Genomic DNA, 18,922 nt, shown 5'->3' on the forward strand with positions numbered 1-18,922 from the left:
GACTAGAATATAAAAACAAGGATGTAATTCTGGGTTTTTATAAGGCATTGGTGTAGTCTCACTCGGAGAGTTGAGAGCAGCTTTGGGCCCCTTATCTAAGTAAGGATGTGTTGACATTGGGCAGAGTTCAAAGGAGGTTCATGAAAATGACTCTGGGATTGAAAGGCTAATCATATTTGGAGCATTTGATCGCTCTGGGCCTGTACTTGCTGGAATTTAGAAGAATGAGGGGGATCTCATTGAAACCTATCAAATGTTGAAAGGCCTAGATAAGAATGCATGTGCAGAGAATGTTCCCCACGGTGGGGGAGTCTAGGACCAAAGGGCACAACTTCAGAATAGAGGGACGCCCTTTTAAAACAGAGATGAGGAACAATTTGTTTAGCCTAAGGGTGGTGAATCTGTAGAATTAGTTTTCACATGCAGTTATGGAGGCCAGGTCACTGAGTGTATTTAAAATGGTGGTTGATAAATTCTTGATAAGTCAGGGTGTAAAAGATTATGGGGAGAAGGTAAGAGAATGGGGTTGAGAGGGAAATGGATCAGCCATGATCAAGTAGCGGAACAGACCCAATCAGCTGAATGGCCAAGTTCTGCTCCAATATCTTATGGTCTATATGGTCACTGAAAGTGGAGTCACATGTAGACAGGGTGGTGAAGAAGACTGTTGGTATTGTGTGTAAAAATTGGGAGTACATGGTGGGATTGTACAAGGTGCTGGTGAGATTGCATATGGGGTATTGTGTTCAGTTTTTATTCGTCCTGCTGGTGAAAAGATGTTATTAATCTGGAAAGAGTGCAGAAAAGATTTACAGGGATGTTGCCATGACTGAGTTAAAGGGAGAAGCTGTCTAAACTAAGACTTTCCTTGGGGTGAATATACAGATTGCAGAACATATAATTTATTTACAGTTACTGAGGGGAGTCAAAATAACAGTGAGATGGATGTCTTTCTGCTACTGTACTTGATTATTAAATCTCTAGCAACCTCCAGCTTAGATCTGGTGAAAACTCAGGCTGTCAGGAGACCGAGTGGAGATTTTGTAGAGATGCATGAAATGATGAGGGCAATGGATAGGAAAAGTTCCCACAAAATGCTGTCAATGTGACGAGCTTGGATGGGCATCTTGGTCAGCATGGACGAGTTGGGCCGAAGGGCCTGTTTCCATGCTCCTTGACTCTCTGACTCTCCAAATGCAAGTGCAATTTACCGTGGGCAATTAACCTACCAACAATCCTGTAGGATGTGGAAGAAAGACATATTTCAATGTGACATATTCATCTGAAAAGCTCCGGCAGACTCAGGAACTCCTGATGGTCTGGAATCCTCCTGTGCACTGTTTTACCCACATCCTCCACCCTCTCAGTCTGACGGATACACTGACACCCAGTGGCTGTCGGTTGGTATTACAACAGTCAGTTTGTTGTAATATTTGGAGGTGTTCCTCTGACCCCAGTGGTTACAGTTTATCACTGCAAGGTAACAAATGCTTCGTCAAATTGTCTTCAATCCAGACACAAGAGTCTGTAAATGCTGGGATCTGGAGCTGCACACAATCTACTGGAGGAACTCAGCGGGTTGAGCAGCATCGGTGGACAGAAGCTGTCAAATCCCTGAATGAGGACAGTCCGTGAGCATCTGGTTTACAACAGACAGAATGAAATTACCGGAGTAAAGAAAACCTGCTGATGTTGAAAATCAGAAGGAAAAACTCTTGGAAGCACTGGACAGACAATATAGATTGTACATCAGTGGTAGCGGGAAAGAAACGGAGTGTCGGTGAGTAGACCAGATACATCTCCAAATATGCCAACTTATCTATGTCAACGATCGTCAAAACAACTAAAATAGCAAAAGCAGAGTCCAATGAACAAGAGCTCAAATCAAGCTCTATTGAAGACATCGGATAAATGCAAATTATTGCAAGGTAATGATATATTGACAGAAAAAGCCAACGAGGGAAAGCAGGGATTGTATAAAATGTCCCATCAGTGAGAAACTACTGAATGAAAACCCTGTCCTTTCCCTGTCTGTCACTTTCAATGTGACAAATTCATCTGAAGAGCTCCTGTAGTCTCAGACCCTTCTGGCACAATGGAATCCTCCCGTGCACTGTTTCACCCACACCGTCCAGCAGTGTCTCTGTGCCTGACTGGACGCAGTATATCACCCCAGCCGACTCACAGGTGAAGTGTTGCCTTACCTGGAAGGACTGTCTGGGGCCCTGAATGGTGGTAAGGGAGGAAGTGTAAGGGCACGTGTAGCACTTGTCCCGCTTACAAGGATAAGTGCCGGAGGGAGATCGGTAGGGAGGGAGGGGGGGGTGGCAAATGGACAAGGGAGTCATGTAGGGAGCGATCCCTGTGGAAAGCAGAGCAAGGGGGGTAGGGAAAGATGTGCTTAGTGGTGGGATCCCGTTGGAGGTGGCGGAAGTTACGGAGAATAATGTGTTGGACCCGGAGGCTGGTGGGGTGGTAGGTGAGGACAAGGGGAACCCTATTCCTAGTGGGGTGGCGGGAGGATGGAGTGAGAGCAGATGTGCGTGAAATGGGGGAGATGCGTTTGAGAGAAGAGTTGATGGTGGAGGAAGGGAAGCCCTTTTCTTTAAAAAAGGAGTACATCACCCTCATCCTAGAATGAAAAGTCTCATCCTGAGAGCAGATGCGGCGGAGACAGAGAAATTGTGAGAAGAGGATGGCATTTTTGCAAGAGACAGGGTGAGAAGAGGAATAGTCCAGATAGCTGTGAGAGTCAGTAGGCTTATAGTAGACATCAGTAGATAAGCTGTCTCCAGAGATAGAGATAGAAAGATCTAGAAAGGGGAGGGAGGTGTCCAACATGGACCAGGTAAACTTGAGGGCAGGAGGAAAGTTGGAGGCAAAGTTAATGAAGTCAATGAGCTCAGCATGCCTGCAGGAAACAGTGCCAATGCAGTCGTCGATGTAGCGAAGGAAAAGTGGGAGACAGATACCAGAATAGGTTTGGAACATAGATTGTTCCAAAGCCAACAAAACGGCAGGCATAGCTAGGACCCATACGGGTGCACATAGCTACACTTTAGTTTGGAGGAAGTGGGAGGAGCAAAAGGAGAAATTATTAAGAGTAAGGACTAATTCCGCTAGACGGAGCAGAGTGGTGGTAGAGGGGAACTGGTTCGGTCTGGAATCCAAAAAGAAGCGGAGAGCTTTAAGACCTTCCTGATGGGGGATGGAAGTATATAGGGACTGGACATCCATGGTGAAAATAAAGTGGTGGGGGCCAGGGAACTTAAAGTCATTGAAAAGTTTCAGAGGGTGAGAAGTGTCACGAACATAGGTAGGAAGGGATTGAACTTCTCACCCTCTGAAACTTTTCGATGATTTTAAGTTCCCTGGCCCCCACCGCTTTATTTTCACCATGGATGGAGTTCAAACCAGAGAAGTGTGAGGTGGTACACTTTGGAAGGACAAACTCCAAGGCAGAGTACAAAGTAAATGGCAGGATACTTGGAAGTGTGGAGGAGCAGAGGGATCTGGGGGTACATGTCCAAAGATCCCTGAAAGTTGCCTCACAGGTAGATAGGGTAGTTAAGAAAGCTTATGGAGTGTTAGCTTTCATAAGTTGAGGGATAGAGTTTAAGAGTCGTAGGGTAATGATGCAGATCTATAAAACTCTGGTTAGGCCACACTTGAAGTACTGTGTCTAGTTCTGGTCGCCTCACTATAGGAAGGATGTGGAAGCATTGGAAAGGGTACAGAGGAGATTTACCAGGATTCTGCCTGGTTTACAGAGTATGCATTATGATCAGAGATTAAGGGAGCTAGGGCTTTACTCTCTGGAGAGAAGGAGGATGAGAGGAGACATGATAGAGGTATACAAGATATTAAGAGGAATAGATAGAGTGGACAGCCAGCGCCTCTTCCCCAGGGCACCACTGCTCAATACAAGGGGACATGGCTTTAAGGTAAGGGGTGGAAAGTTCAAGGGGGATATTAGAGGAAGGTTTTTTACTCAGAGTGTGGTCGGTGCGTGGAATGTACTGCCTGAGTCAGTGGTGGAGGCAGATACACTAGTGAAATTTAAGAGACTACTAGACAGGTATATGGAGGAATTTAAGGAGGGGGGTTATATGGAAGGCAGGGTTTAAGGGTCAGCATAACATTGTGGGCCGAAGGGCCTGTACTGTGCTGTGCTGTATTGTTCTATTGTTTGTCCATATATCTGTGATTCCACTTTCAAGGAATTATGGATCTGTATTCCTAGATCCCTTTGTTCTGCACATCTCAGTTCCCTATTGAATTGCATTGACTTTATTCTTTCATCCTTCACATACGTGAGGAGTAAAAATCTTTACATTACATCTCCATCTGAATGTGCAAATTATAGTAATTTGTAAAAAGTAGCATGTTCAGTATGATATACAACAGAGCAGTCAATATAGCTTAGAAATACAATTGTGTCAGTGTGAATTAATCAGTCTGGTGGCCTTGTGGAAGAAGCTGTCCTGGAGCCTGTTGTCCTGGCTTTAATGCTGCGGTACTGTTTCCCGGATGGCAGCAGCTGGAGCAGTTTGTAGTTGGGGTGACTCGGGTCCCCAATGATCCTTTGGGCCCTTTTTGTAAATGTCCTGAATAGTGGGAAGTTCACAACTGCAGATGTGCTGGGCTGTCCGCACCACCTGTGCCCTGTGATTGAGGGAAGTACAGTTCCCATACCAGGTAGTGATACAGCCAGTCAGGATGCTCTCACTTGTACCCCATGGAAAGTCCTTAGGATTTGGGGACTGATGCCAAAGTTCTTCAACCATCTAAGGTGAAAGAGGTGCTGTTGTGCTTTTTTCACCACGCAGCTGGTATGTACAGACCAAGTGAGATCCTCGGTGATGTGTATACTGAGGAACTTGAAGCTGTTCACCCTCTCAATCCTACCATTCACTGTGTTCTTGCCCTGGATTGTCCTGCCAAAGTGCAACACTGTACACCCATTGGCATTATTCCCCTCTGCCGTTATTCAGTCCATCTTCCCACTGGTTCAGACCATGCTGCAATCTTGCTGCATTGGTTTATTTTGATCGTACTGATGCTTACCAGAAGCTCCCAAATAATTCTTATCAGTGCTCTGTTATCCTTCCAGAATTCTGAGATCTATCAGGTCCCCAGTGAATTGTTTTGAGCAACCTGTCATCTTTCTTTCCAGACCAGATGAAGGGTCTCAGCCCAAAATGTTGACTGTTTACTCTTTTCCGTAGATGCTGCCTGACCTGCTGGGTTCCTCCAGCATTTTGTCTGTGTTGCTTTGGATTTCCAGCATCTGCTGTATTTCTCTTGTTTGTGATGCTGCGATCTTTGTTAGCCTCCCCTACTACTTTCCCGTACTTGATCTCTTCTTCAAATTTGCTGATGCAGTTTACCACATCATCTAAACAGATGATGATCAACAACAGATCCAACGCTGACCCCTGCTGCACACCCCTAGTCACAGCCCTCCAGTCAGAGAGACTTGTGTACTTCCACTCTGTCTTCTCCCGCTAAGACAATTTACTACTGCAACTTCAACACCAAGTGACTTAATCTTCAGGACGAGCCCCCTATGTGGTACTCTGTCAAAGGCCTTGCTAGAGTCCATGTAAACAAGGTTTTCCCTTCATCAACTTGCTCGGTTCTACAGACTTACCATGGGGAACATCCTGACAGGCTGCACCACTGTCTGATATGGGTGGCGGCAGGGGCACGACTGCACAGAAGTTACAGTAAGTTGTAAAATTAGTCAGCGCCATCTCGGGTACCACCCTCCATAGTATCCAAGACATCTTCAAGGAATGGTGCCTCAGAAAGGAGCCAACATTAAGGATATCACTCAGGACATGCCCCCTTCTCATTGTTACCGTCAGGAACGAGGTACAGAAACCTGAAGGCACACACACAGTGATTCAGGAACAATTTCTTTCCCTGTCATCTGATTTCTGAATGGACATTGAACCCATGAACATTACTTCACTACTTTTTTATATTATTTCTGTTTTGCACTTTTAAAATCTATTTAATACACATGAAACACTCCGGTTCCGTCGGCTGTGTAAGCCTAGGGAAGACAATCTCCGGCCCCGCTAAACGTGTGAGATTGAAGCGCAAACCCCTCAAATCCCTCTGTTTGTGTGGATGCTGTGTGATTCGTACCCCGTTACAAATAAGTACCAGAAAATAACAGACAGTACACCCCATACAATTAAATGATTTAGCTTTATAATTCTTAATTTGACTAAAGGGTTAGTAAAGAAAAAGCAAAAGAAAAAGAAAAGGGCCCATTTTAATGAAATAGCCCAATGTGCACAAGTTGGAGCTCATGGTTTCCCCTTCGCTGATCCTCTTTTGATCTTCCTGGGCTTTGTCAGATCAGCTCCGGGTCGAGTCCTACGACCTCTTCTCTCCGGCGTCTTCTCCCTTCATCTCCCGCTGAACAAAAGACCCAGCTCACACCGGTGTCAGGCACACAACACGAAAAACACACTCCCTTCATTGGACATCTCACATTCCAAAGCACCCGTTATCTCTAATCATAACCCAAACACTGCTTCTACAGAAAGACCATTATGAAACATTTCCCAGGGTGTTACACATATGTATACTTCAATTGATTTACTTATTTATTTTTTTCTTTCTATATCATCATGTATTGCATTGTACTGCTGCTGCTAAGTTAACAAATTTCACGACACATGCCAATAGACAATAGACAATAGGTGCAGGAGTAGGCCATTCAGCCCTTTGAGCCAGTGCCCCCATTCACTGTGATCATGGCTGATCATCCACAATCAGTACCCTTTTCCTGCCTTCTCCCCATATCCCTTGACTCCCCTATTTTTAAGAGCTCCATCTAACTCTTTCTTGAAAGAATCCAGAGAATTGGCCTCCACTGCCTTCTGAGGCAGAGCAATCCACAGAACCACAACCCTCTGTGTGAAAAAGTTTTTCCTCAAATCCATTCTAAATGGTCTACCCTTTATTCTTAAACTGTGGCCTCTGGTTCTGGACTCCCCCAACATCGGGAACATGTTTCCTGCCTCTAGCGTGTCCAATCCCTTAATATTCTTATATGTTTCAATCAGATACTAAACCAATGATAATAAACCTGATTCTAATTCTGATTCTGGTAATGTCCTCAAAAAACTCTTTTAAGATCGGTTCAACACAATGTACCACACACAATACATGTTGACTGTCTCTAACCAGGCCCTGACTATCCGGATGCTTATACATCCTGTTCAGTAGAATACCTTCCAATAATTTACCCACAATTAATATCAGACTCACTGGCCCCTAGTTGCCTGGCTTGTTCTCAGAGCCTGTCTTGAACAATGGAACAGCATTTGGTATCCTCCAGTCCTCCGGCACATTGCCCGTGGTTAAGAATGTTTTAAGTAACTCTGTCACGGCTGCTGTGGTTTCTGGACTTGTCTCCCGTGAGGACCAAAGGGACACCTTGTCAAGCTCTGGGGATTTTTCCACCCTAACTTCCCTCAAGTAAACACCCCCTCATCTGTTATCTGGATACAGTCCATGGCCCCACTATTGTTTTTCCTCAGTTCTATGGAGTTTGTGTCTGTCTGCTGAGAAAGTACAGATGCAGAGAATTCATTTGAGATCTCATCCATCTTTTCCTGTTCCACACACAGATGACCATGCTGATCTTCAAGAGAAGCAATTCTGCCCATTACTATCCTTTTGCTCTTAACATATTGATGAAATCCCCTGGGATTTTCTTTCACCTTGTCTGTCAGAGCAACATCATGTCTCGTTTTAGTTCTCCTGATTTCTGTCTTACATGTTCTTTTGCATTTCTCATACTGAAGTGCCTCATTTGATCCTAACTCCCCATGTGTAATCTTCACCTCCTCCTTCTTCACAAGTGCCCCAATACCCTGAAAAACTAAGCTTCCCTAAATCTTTTAGCTGTGCCTTTATTCCTAGCAGGAACATACAGATCCTGGACATTCAATCTTTTTCTTTTGAAGACCTTCCACTAACCAAGTATCCCTTTGCAGGAAACCAACCTATCCCAGTCCATGTCTGCCTGATCTCTTCTGATGCCATCAAAATTGGCCTTCCTCCTGTTTTCAATGTCCACCTGAGGACCAATCCTGTCCTTCTCCATAATTATCCTGAAAATGATCAGTAGAGCAAAACAGTTTTCGCCTGCACACACGTCTGTCACCTGCCCTGTCTCGTTCCCTGAGGAGATCCACTATCCTGACCTCTGCATTTTGATTAAAGAATCTTTTAAGAACACATCTGACAAACTCTATCACATGCATCGCATTTAGAGTAGGCACAGTGTCTGTATTCCTTCCACATCCGTCCCCACTCCATGGCAGCATATTACCTTCCTCCTGTACCCCCTTCAGGCCCTGCCCCTCCTCAGAATAACAACAAACCATGCAGATGGTAAAAACTATCATGGGGAATCTGATCAGGTTACACTGTGCTCTTTTGCTAGGGTTGCTTGAGCTGTTGGGGAGCATCTAAAATAACTTGCCAGGGAGATGGGAACTAGAGTGACAGGGCCGAGGATGGAGTAGTTGGTGTCCAACTAGATCCCGTGTGTGATGAGACTGTGAGGAAGGACAGGCAGATAGCAGGGCAAAATTGCATTCAGAATCAGGTTTATTATCACCAGCGGGTGTCGTGACATTGGTTAATTTAACAGCAGCAATTCAATGCAATACATGATAATACAGAAAAAAATAAGCAGATCAATCAAAGTAAATATATATATAAAATAGTGCAAAACAAAAATGCTATTAAAATAGTGAGGTATTGTTCATGGGTTCAATACCAATTTTAAAATCGGTTGTCAGAGGAGAAGAAGCTGATCCTGAATCACTGAGTGTGTGCCTTCTGACTTCTGTACCTCCTTCCCAACGGTAACAGTGAGAAGTGAGATGGGTTAAAGTGAAACAGGGCAAAATCGAAAAGGGTGATGAATACAGGAGTGAAGGTGTTATATTTGAATGCACTCACAGTTTACAGAATAAAGGCTGATGGTCTTGTAGGACAATTAGAGATTGGCAGATACACTGTTGTGGGCATCGCTGAGTCATGGCTGGAAGGTGATAATAGTTGGGAGCTTAGCATCCAAGGATACACATGGTATTGAAAGGACAGGCAGGTAGGCAGAGGGTTGGAGTGGCTCTGTCAGTAAAAAAATGAAATCAAATCCCTAGAAAGAGGTCATGTGGGACTGGAAGATAAGACCATAAGACACAGGAGCATAATTAGGCTATTTAGCCCATTGACACTTCTCTGCCATTTCATCATGGCTGATTTATTTTCCATCTCAGCCCCAATCTCCTGCCTTCTCTTCATATCCCTTCATGCCCTAATGAATCAAGAATTTATCAAACTCTTCCTTAAGTATACCCAAGGACTTACACATACACTCCAGGATATGGGCATGGGGAGCCTCCACAGGACCTGGCCCCAAGTCATCACCTGTTCCTGGATCATTTCCCCAGTATCTGATTCAGTGCCATGCCCCCTCACGACCTGCTCTGCACTCCAGGTTATGGGCACAGGGAATCTCCTCCAATACGTGATCTTGGGTACAGTCTCTAAAATCTGCTCCATATATATTTTCCCAAATGTCTGAACGTGGTGCATTTCTGAGATGTGGGGTTGGGAATCTCATTCTCTGATTCTTCTAAATAACTGATTTTAAATTGTTTCCCTAAGATCAGTCGTACATTCCCAAGCTCTGTCGTATTCCCTTATGAATGAGGTTGAGAATTAACCACAATTTCTGGTTCTGTGGAGGGGTATTTTTCCCATTGTCTGGTCTTTCATAGTTTTCCTCAATGGCTATTCCTAGGGTATATTCTTTCAATATCTGGTCCTGTGTCTACCTCCAATGTCCGTCCCTTGGACTTACTCTGCTCAAATTAGGTGCTGGCTGTTGTATTCTATTCCCTTCTTGGTTTGTATTAATCTAGTACCTGTTTATGTTTTCTACTCCCGGTGTGTTTTCCTCAGTATCTGTTGTATTTTCCTGCATTGGCATATTTTCTCAAAATGTTCTCATGAAAACTGTAATGGTCGATCTCCAGTTCTGAGTCACCTGTACTTGTACCAACAGCTCCACACTCTCTGATGGGGGATGCTGCAGGATGCACAGAGTTTCCTTCAGCTAAACACCGAGCAGGCCAAAAGCTTTGGTCCCTGCAGTGAGTTCTGTTCCAGAGCACTGATGCTGTTGTCCCTTTTCACTGACCTGAGAACAAAAATTCTGGCTGGTGTTGCTGTTCACGGTAGCAGACTCCCCATTAGCACTTATTGTGGGGTCCTTGTGTTTCAATAATGATTCGTCTCGTAGTGTCACTCAGCCAAGACATTGATGTTCTGTTGGAATTCCTATGGATAAACACTTGTTTCTGTCTCTGCATGAGATTCACTCGTTCTTCCGCTCCTGATTCAGTCGTCTGTCAGTGCATACTGTGTCAGTAGGACCCGAACATAAGTGGACCCAGCAGAGGTTCAACAGCAGCTTGGACATCGGTCGGTCAGAGACAAGGGTGCCTGCTATTCTCATTGATTGTCCAGAGGCTATGTTCCAAGTTTCTCACTGCAATGTTCTGAGTTTCTCTAGTGTATGTTCTGAGCTTCTCTGGTCTATGTTCAAGGTCTCCCATGGCCCTTCAGGTTTCCGAGGACTATTCCAGGTTTCTGAGTTTGATTCCATATTCCTGAGTTTACCAGCCCTGTCTCGGGTTCTCCACAGCTCCCTGGCTGCCTTCGGGATGGAGGTACTGTCATGTCCCCTGTGGGCCTGTGCAACATATTTGTTAATTGCGAAGTTCTTGTGCATTCTGTTTAGTCTTGTCAAGTGTATTTTGACTGGCACTGATTTTCCTCATACTGTGATTATTTAAAGCAGACTCCCAATTACTGGTTATCATGGGATCCTTGTGCTTCAAGAATGATTTATCTCACTGTGTTGCTTAGTCAAATCACTGATGTTCTGTTGGGATTCCTAGGAATAAACTCTTATTTCTGTCTTTGCATGGGGTTCAGTCAGTTATCTGCACTGGGTTCAGTCATCTGTCAGCGCACCCTCGTAACTCCTCTGTTAACTTCCTTCCACAGATATTGGGTTTACTGTGTCCATAGTTCCCAACATTTTATTTGTAGCCCTTCTCAAATAAAGGAACAGATCACAAATCTCCCAGAACGTATCTGAAATGTCGACAGAACTGAATTCTTGCTCCTAGTGCAAGGTTTCAGCAATGCATTAATCTACAACGTCCTCCAATTTTTAACCTCACCAGCACATGGCATTGGGAATAATCCAGAGATTACCACTGTTGGGGTCTTACATTTTAACCTCTTTTCTAACTCCCTATATTCACTCCACAGCAGCACATCCATTTTTCTGCCAATCGTCATTTGAGCCAATGTGTGCAACCACTTCTGTCTGCTCACCCTCCCCACTGAGAATGTTCTGCAATCGCTCTGAGACATCCTCATCTGAATAATACTCTATCTGCAATTGCTCAGCCCACCCACCCAGCTGATCAAGATCCCACTGTAATTGTTGCTAACCTTCTTCTCTCCCCACAATACCATCTGTTTTAGTGTCACTTGTCATCTAATACTCAGGAATATGGGAAAAATTCCCATCAATGAGAGGACTCCTTCATCCAGGTATCAGCAGTCATTTGGACCAGAATAACATTCAAAGGAACAATTCTCAGTCCGTCTCCAGGGAAATGCTCCCTAATTCAGTGTTGTGTGAAAACATACTTGGATCAGATTTTGGAGACACATAGTGGGGGAAATAACACAGGGTGCAGAGCAGGAAGTGAAGAGCATGGCCCGGATTTGGATATTGGTCCAGTAACCTGGCCTTAGAGGTGGCAGAGACTCCTTCCTTTCTCCTTCTCTCCCTCTTACTCTACGATCTCCATGTGATGTATTTGCATGGATAAAGAATTGGTTAATTAGTAGAAAACAGAGTCGGGATACGTGGATGTTACTCTGGTTGGCAATCAGTAGTGAGCGATGTGCCACAGGGGTCGGTGCTGGGCCTGCAACTGTTCACGATATACATTAACGATCTGGAAGAGGGGACAGAGTGTAGTGTATCTAAGTTTGCTGATGACACTAAATTGAGTGGAAAAGCAAATTGTGCAGAAGTTACAGAGTCTGCAGAGAGATATAGATAGGTTAAGTGAGTGGGCCAGAGTCTGGCAGATGGAGTACAATGTTGGTAAATGTGAGGTCATCCACTTTGGAAGGAAAAATGAAAGAGCAGATTATTACTTAAGTGGTGAAAATTGCATCATGCTGCTGTGCAGAGGGACTTGGAAGTGCTTGTTTGTGAATCACAAAAGGTTGGTTTGCAGGTGCAGCAGGCTATCAAGAAGGCAAATGGATTGTTGGCCTTCATTGCTAGAGGGATTGAATTTAAGAACAGGGAGGTTATGCTGCAACTATACAGGGCACTGGTGAGGCCGCACCTGGAGTACTGCGTGCAGTTCTTGTCTCCTTACTTGAGGAAGGATATACTGGCTTTGGAGGTGGTGCAGAGGAGGTTCACCTGGTTAATTCCACTGTTGAGGAGAGATTGAGTCGCCTGGGACTGTACTCACTGGAATTCATAAGAATGACAGGAGATGCTATAGAAACATTTAAAATTATGAAAGGGATAGGTAGAGGCAGGAAAGTTGTTTCCACTGGTGGGTGAGACTAGAACGAGGGGACGTAGCCTCTAGATTCAGGGGAGTAGATTTAGGACGGAGATGAGGAGGAACTGTTTTTCCCAGAGAGTGGTGAATCCGTGGAATTCTCTGCCCAATGAAGCAGTGGAGGCTACCTCAGTAAATATACTTAACACAAGGTTGGATAGGTGTTTGCATAGTAGGGGAATTAAGGGTTCTGGGGAAAAGGCAGGTAGGTGGTGGTGAGTCCATGGCCAGATCAGCCATGATCTTATCAAATGGTGGAGCAGGCTCGATGGGCTGGATGGCCGACTCCTGCTCCTATTTCTTGTGTTCTTATCTCTCCCTCTTTGACCTTCCTCGCTTCTCTCTTTCTCTCTATCTGTCCACCCCCCTTTCTTTCCGCCTTCTCTAAGCTCATTTCAGACCTTCAAATCTCCAATTTGCTCCCTTATTTCTCTCACCTACCCCACAGAACATGGGGTCAGAAGCTGGCTCTGACAAGCTGCCTGCACTTTGTACAATCAGACTGTTGGAGCCATTAGCTCTGTGTTTGTGTGTGTGTGTGTGTGTGTGTGTGTGAGAGAGAGAGAGAGAGAGAGAGAGAGAGAGAGAGAGAGAGAGAGAGAGAGAGAGAGAGAGAGAGAGAGAGAGAGAGAGAGAGAGAGGGGGGGAGGGGGGCAAGAGAGAGAGAGAGGGAGGGACAGGAGAGAGAGAGAGAAAATAAAAAGAATATTGTGAGCAGTGAAGAGTATAAAATATACCGGAGGACTGGCAGCAAGTGCTCACTGAGGGAAAGAAGGAGGGAGCAAGCCAGTGTCGAGAGCTGACATTCCCAGAGGGGAGCAGAGGCCAGTGGCAGGGTAAGGTCCTCAGTTGTTGCACATCCTTGATTTGTAGTTGGCTGAAATGCAAGAGTGAGAGTTAGTTTGGCTGCTGAGCAACAGGTATTGTTTATTGGCACAAAGGAAGTTGCCATGGTGGGGTGGAGGGAGGGGGAGTGGGGTGGGGGGGGCGGAGAGGAGAGGGGGAGAAGCTGCATTGACAAACTGGAAAGAAGGAATAAAGCTACTGAAGGAGGAATGGTGTTAAAATGTCAAGGGCAGAGGAATCAAATGAAAGTTGTGTGTACAAGCTGGGGAAAGAGGTTTCACGAGGGGGTAGATTGAATGAATGTTTGGAGAATGGCAGAGTGTGTGAGTGAGATGGGTACTGTGGCTGGAAATAAACACTGGACTGTCATTGTTGATCTCTCTGTAATATGAAGCAGTACGGGCACATACAGACACAGTTTATGTTACTGAGAGTTTAATTGAGAAGCTGGGTTCGTGACATAGATACGTGAGTTCAGATCACATCACGGCAGCAGGGATGTGTAACTGAAGTCCTGTGTCAGTGACCGTGACTTAGAGAAATGGATTGGTGTCTAAATGCATGACTGACGTGTTTCAGGGAAGGGAATCTGCTGACTTTACCTGGTCTGGCCTGTATATGTCTCCAGGCCCTCAGTAAAGTAACTGACCTTTAACTGCACTGTGAAATGGCCCAGTAAACCACCCATTTCAAGAGCAGTTGGGATGGTAAAGAAATGTTGTTCTACTCACATCCTGCGAATGAATAACTAAAAGTTATCCACAATTATGTTGTATCATGACCGATCTATCATTGTTTTGTTTTTAGATCTATCTACATGATTGGGATTGATTTTTAATTACTTCGCAATGTAATTAATTCATTATTAAGAATATTTGCCCTCCCCTTGGACAACATTGGTGTCGTGGAGAGGGGGGACTTGCAGCATGGGCAACTGCTGGTCTTCCATACAACCTTGCCCAGGCCTGCACCCTGGAGAATGAAGACTTTCCAGGCGCAGGTCCATGGTTTCGCAAGACTAACGGATGCCTTTACTTTAATAATATTTAGACGGGGGAGGAGAAGACGGCAGTGCGACGCAGCGCGCGCGGCCGCTACAGAATGATATCTGTATTTGTTAAGTAGGGTACCATGCACAATTCTGATTAGATGGAGACAGACGTGAGCAGCATGGAGGAACATCTGGAGAAACTTCTGAAATGCCTGCTTCGCTGCCGCTGCTACTGTGCGATTGAGAATCTCCGGAGGGGAAGGCCCCAAATCCTCGGCTTTGCCTGTTGCTTGGCGGCCGGGGCCGGGGTCGAAGCACTCGGCAGAGATGGTGCTTGGTGCTCGGTGTTGGAGGCTTGAAGTTTTCGGACGGACCCAAGAGTCGGCTATGGTCAGGTGCTTCCAGGGTGCTGCATCGGCAAGTTTGCGGCGCTGGAGGTTCATGGCAGGGAGAGTTTTTCTTCCTTCTACCGTCTGCGTGAGATGATGGGACTTTTGAGAGACTTTGAGACTTTTTTTGACCATGCCCATAGTCTGTTCTTTATCAAATTGCGGTATTGCCTTGCACTGTTGTAACTATATGTTATAATTATGTGGTTTCTGTCAGTTTTTCAGTCTTGGTCTGTCTTGTGTTTCTGTGATATCATACTGGAGGAACATTGTATCATTTCTTAATGCATGCATTACTAAATGATAATAAAAGAGGACTGCGTGTCCTCATAATCATATTTCATGCCTGATTACTCTTTATTATTTTAGATTGTTATATCATGATAATGTAGTGAATTGTTTCCATGGAAATTCCATGGATAAGTTGTTTCTTTTTATAAAACTGTGTGTGGTAGAATTCCCTCAGAGACGGCACTGGGAATGACTCTGCCAAAATTCTATTGGTCAGACTTGCCATTACATGTGACAGGTAATCTCCATAGAATCTGGTCACAGTTATCACCGGTTCCTGCAATTACATCCCCCAGTACCTGAGTCAGTGCCATGTCCCTCACAACCTGCTCTACATTCCAGATTATGGGTGCAGGAGTTTCTTCCACTACGTGATTTTGGTTCCAGTCTCCAAACACAGTTCCATATATATTTTCCAAATTGACTGAAGGTGGAGCATTCCCTGAGAATCTAATCCTCAAATCCTTACAAATAAGAGAATTTCTTGTATAAATTGTTTCTCATACATGGGAATCACTACCTTCCCGAAGATCAATTGTGCATTCCCAAGCTCTGTTGTATTCCCTCAGGAACAATGTTGAGAATTAACCACAATTTCTGGTCCTGAGAAGGGGTATTGTCTGGTCTTTCATAGTTTTCCCCAATGTCTCTTTCCATATAACCATATAACCATATAACAATTACAGCACGGAAACAGGCTATCTCGGCCCTTCTAGTCCATGCCGAACTCTTACTCTCACCTAGTCCCACTGACCTGCACTCAGTCCATAACCCTCCATTCCTTTCCTGTCCATATAGCTGTCCAATTTAACTTTAAATGACGACTTTGTACCTGCCTCAACCACTTCTGCTGGAAGTTCATTCCACACAGCTACCACTCTCTGAGTAAAGAAGTTCCCCCTCATGTTATCCCTAAACTTTTGTCCTTTAACTCTCAACTCATGTCCTCTTGTTTGAATCTTCCCCTCTCTCAATGGAAAAAGCCTATCCACGTCAACTCTATCAATCCCCCTCATAATTTTAAACACTTCTATCAAGTCCCCCCTCAACTTTCTACGCTCCAAAGAATAAACCTAACTTGTTCAACCTTTCTCTGTAACTTAGGAGATGAAACCCAGGCAACGTTTTAGTAAACCTCCTCTGTACTCTCTCAATTTTATTGACATCTTTCCTATAATTTGGTGACCAGAACTGTACACAATACTCCAAATTTGGCCTTACCAATGCCTTATACAATTTCAACATTACATCCCAACTCCTCTCCTCAATGCTCTGATTAATAAAGGCCAGCAAACCGAAAGCTTTCTTCACCACCCTATCCACATGAGATTCCATTGTAATGGAATTGCACATCAAGCATTTTTATGATTTATAATGGACATAAATAATCATCACAAACATCAGTAACAACTGCTTACAAATGGCTTAAGTTCCAATAGCCAGAACTCAGCTTTCACAGGTGCTGAACTCAATCAAATTAATATATTAAAGGACCACTTTTGATGGCTTCATTCAGTGGCCACTTTATTAGGTACACTTGCTCTTTTCTGTAAATATCAAATCAGCCAATCATGTGGCATCAACTCAATGCATAAAAGCATTCAGACATGTTTGTTGTTCAGACCAAACATCAGAATGATGAAGAAGTGTGATCCAAGTGAGTTTGACTGTAGAAAGGTTATTGAAGCCAGATGGGGTGGTTTGAATATCTCAGAAACTGCTGGCCTACTGGGATTTTCACACACAACAGTCTCTGGAGTTCATGGAGAATGGAGCAAAAAACAAAAAAAAAATCAATGGACGTCAGTTTTGTGGGTGAAAATGCCCTGTTAACGAGAGAGGTCAGAGGCTGATGGCCAATATATACCCATTTCAGGGGTATATTCCTTCAATATCTGGTCCTGTGTGCATTCTTCCAATGTCTGTCCCTTGGAGTTACTCTGCTCAAATCAGGTGCTGTTGTCCATCAATGTATTCTATTCAATTCTTGATTTGCATTAATCTAGTACCTGTTTATGTTTTCTACTCCTGGTGTGTTTTACCCCAGTATCTGGCATGTTTTCCTGCACTGGTATATTTTCTTAAAAATGCTTTCTCTTGCTGACATCACATTAAAACATGTACATGGTCGATAGCCAGTTCTGAGTCACCTGTACTTGTACCAACAGCTCCACACTCTCTGATGGGGGATGCTGCAGGATGCACAAAGTTTCCTTCAGCTAAACACCGAGCAGGCCAAAAGCTTTGGTCCCCACAGTGAGTTCTGTTCCAGGGCACTGATGCTGTTCAGTCGATTTTCAGTGACCTGAGAACAAAAATTCAGACTGACTTGGCTGTTCACTGTAGTACAGAGGGACAGAGGTGCTGCCTTTCAGCTGAGACATTGAAGGGAGGTTGTGTGTGCAATGGTGAAGCTCCTGTACCCACGGTTTTATAGGACATGGAGTGTGGAGATTAGGATAATGTGTTGAAATATGGATTGAGACACTCATTATGAAACATTCCATCAATATCTGGCTCTGGGATGTATAACAAGGTTCTGAGAAACTCCCCCAGTGAGCCTCTGTGCTTTCCTGAATATCTTTCTCGGGGTGCAGCACCCCAGTGTTCCCACTGTGAGAAATCCTTTATGAACATGAGCAGTACGTGTGGGGCTACACTCATATAGTACTGGCTGGGAATCACTCCGATATTTGTCCCGGGATGCATTACCCACTGGTATGTGGAGGCAGATGGAATCTCTGCAGTGATGAGGGAACTAAGATGGGCTGAATGGCTTCCCTCAGTTTTATCAACTCCAGTCACTTCATGTTCTCCTTTTCTTTGTTTTTAATGAATAAAATTTCAAATCATGACATGACATAAACTCCAGCAGAAAACTGGAAGAAAAGTTATAGGCAATGATTTCCACAACATCTGATTTACAAAATTTGACAGAGCAAGATCCCAAACCCACTTTCCACCACATCCCCCTCCCCACGTCACCTTCTTGCTCCATAACAATAATAACCACTTCCTCACCTCCCCACTCTCCATCACAAACTACACCTCCATCCCCTGCTCCCCATTCCCATGCCTTAATCCTGCCTTCCTCTCCCCTCCTGTATACCCCCTCCAGTGTCACATATCCTGCCATTTTCCCAATGTATCATCCACTGCTGTCCCTCTGCCCACTGAACCGGCTCTGTGCCCCCATTTCCCATCTGGCATCCCCGGTACATTTAGAGGTTTATTTCCTGAAATGAGCAGTTGCAGTGCAGTAGCCTCGGATTGCCGAGTGAGTGAGATGGAGACTCCATTTCCAAACATTGCAGCCACAGGGGGATTTCTTCATTGAACGTGGGGCGTGTGTCTGCTGGTCACTGCTGAGCCTGAAATATAGACGGGAGAGTATGATATAGTACGTGACAAGGTGCAGCACAGAGGTTAACCTGTGAGAACAGGTGAACTAAATAACAGACGGTCTGTCCTCATTTGAGGAGATGGAGCCCCATGAAGAGGTGTCTGTCAGTATTCCCCGAGGTCACCCCAAAACACGAATCTGAGTATCAGTTCAGACCTTTAGTGTGATCCATAGTTGGGCTAAAGTTTTATGTCCTGAGTAAGACCATAAGATAAGATATAGGAGCAGAACCCCCCCCATCTTTAACTATCGACTGCAACATCTTCCCAACCACCGAGGTCAGGCT

The 18,922-nt window shown here is 44.7% G+C and overlaps 1 protein-coding gene, 1 long non-coding RNA gene and 1 gene segment (V, D, J or C); 1 reads left to right on the forward strand and 2 right to left on the reverse strand.

The window, feature by feature from the left end:
- LOC140203541 (Ig heavy chain C region-like) overlaps positions 1–18,922 on the reverse strand; it is an 86,646-nt gene that overhangs the window by 26,583 nt on the left and 41,141 nt on the right.
- LOC140203887 (uncharacterized) overlaps positions 1–18,922 on the forward strand; it is a 56,014-nt gene that overhangs the window by 14,555 nt on the left and 22,537 nt on the right. The gene's annotated exons all lie outside the window — the stretch shown is intronic.
- Positions 17,953–18,922, reverse strand: part of LOC140203885 (uncharacterized) — a 41,453-nt gene continuing 40,483 nt past the window's right edge. For 2 of the 4 annotated variants that reach the window (XM_072270033.1, XM_072270032.1), the window contains exon 15: positions 17,957–18,604. In XM_072270033.1, coding sequence (XP_072126134.1) covers positions 18,593–18,604 — 12 coding nt within the window. In that variant the 3' untranslated portion in view covers positions 17,957–18,592. Of the gene's footprint in view, positions 18,605–18,922 lie in introns of all 4 variants that reach the window. The other 2 variants (XM_072270034.1, XM_072270030.1) reach the window with 2 other exon arrangements.

This window comes from Mobula birostris, chromosome 10, assembly GCF_030028105.1.
Source record: "Mobula birostris isolate sMobBir1 chromosome 10, sMobBir1.hap1, whole genome shotgun sequence".
Lineage (NCBI taxonomy): Eukaryota > Metazoa > Chordata > Chondrichthyes > Myliobatiformes > Myliobatidae > Mobula > Mobula birostris.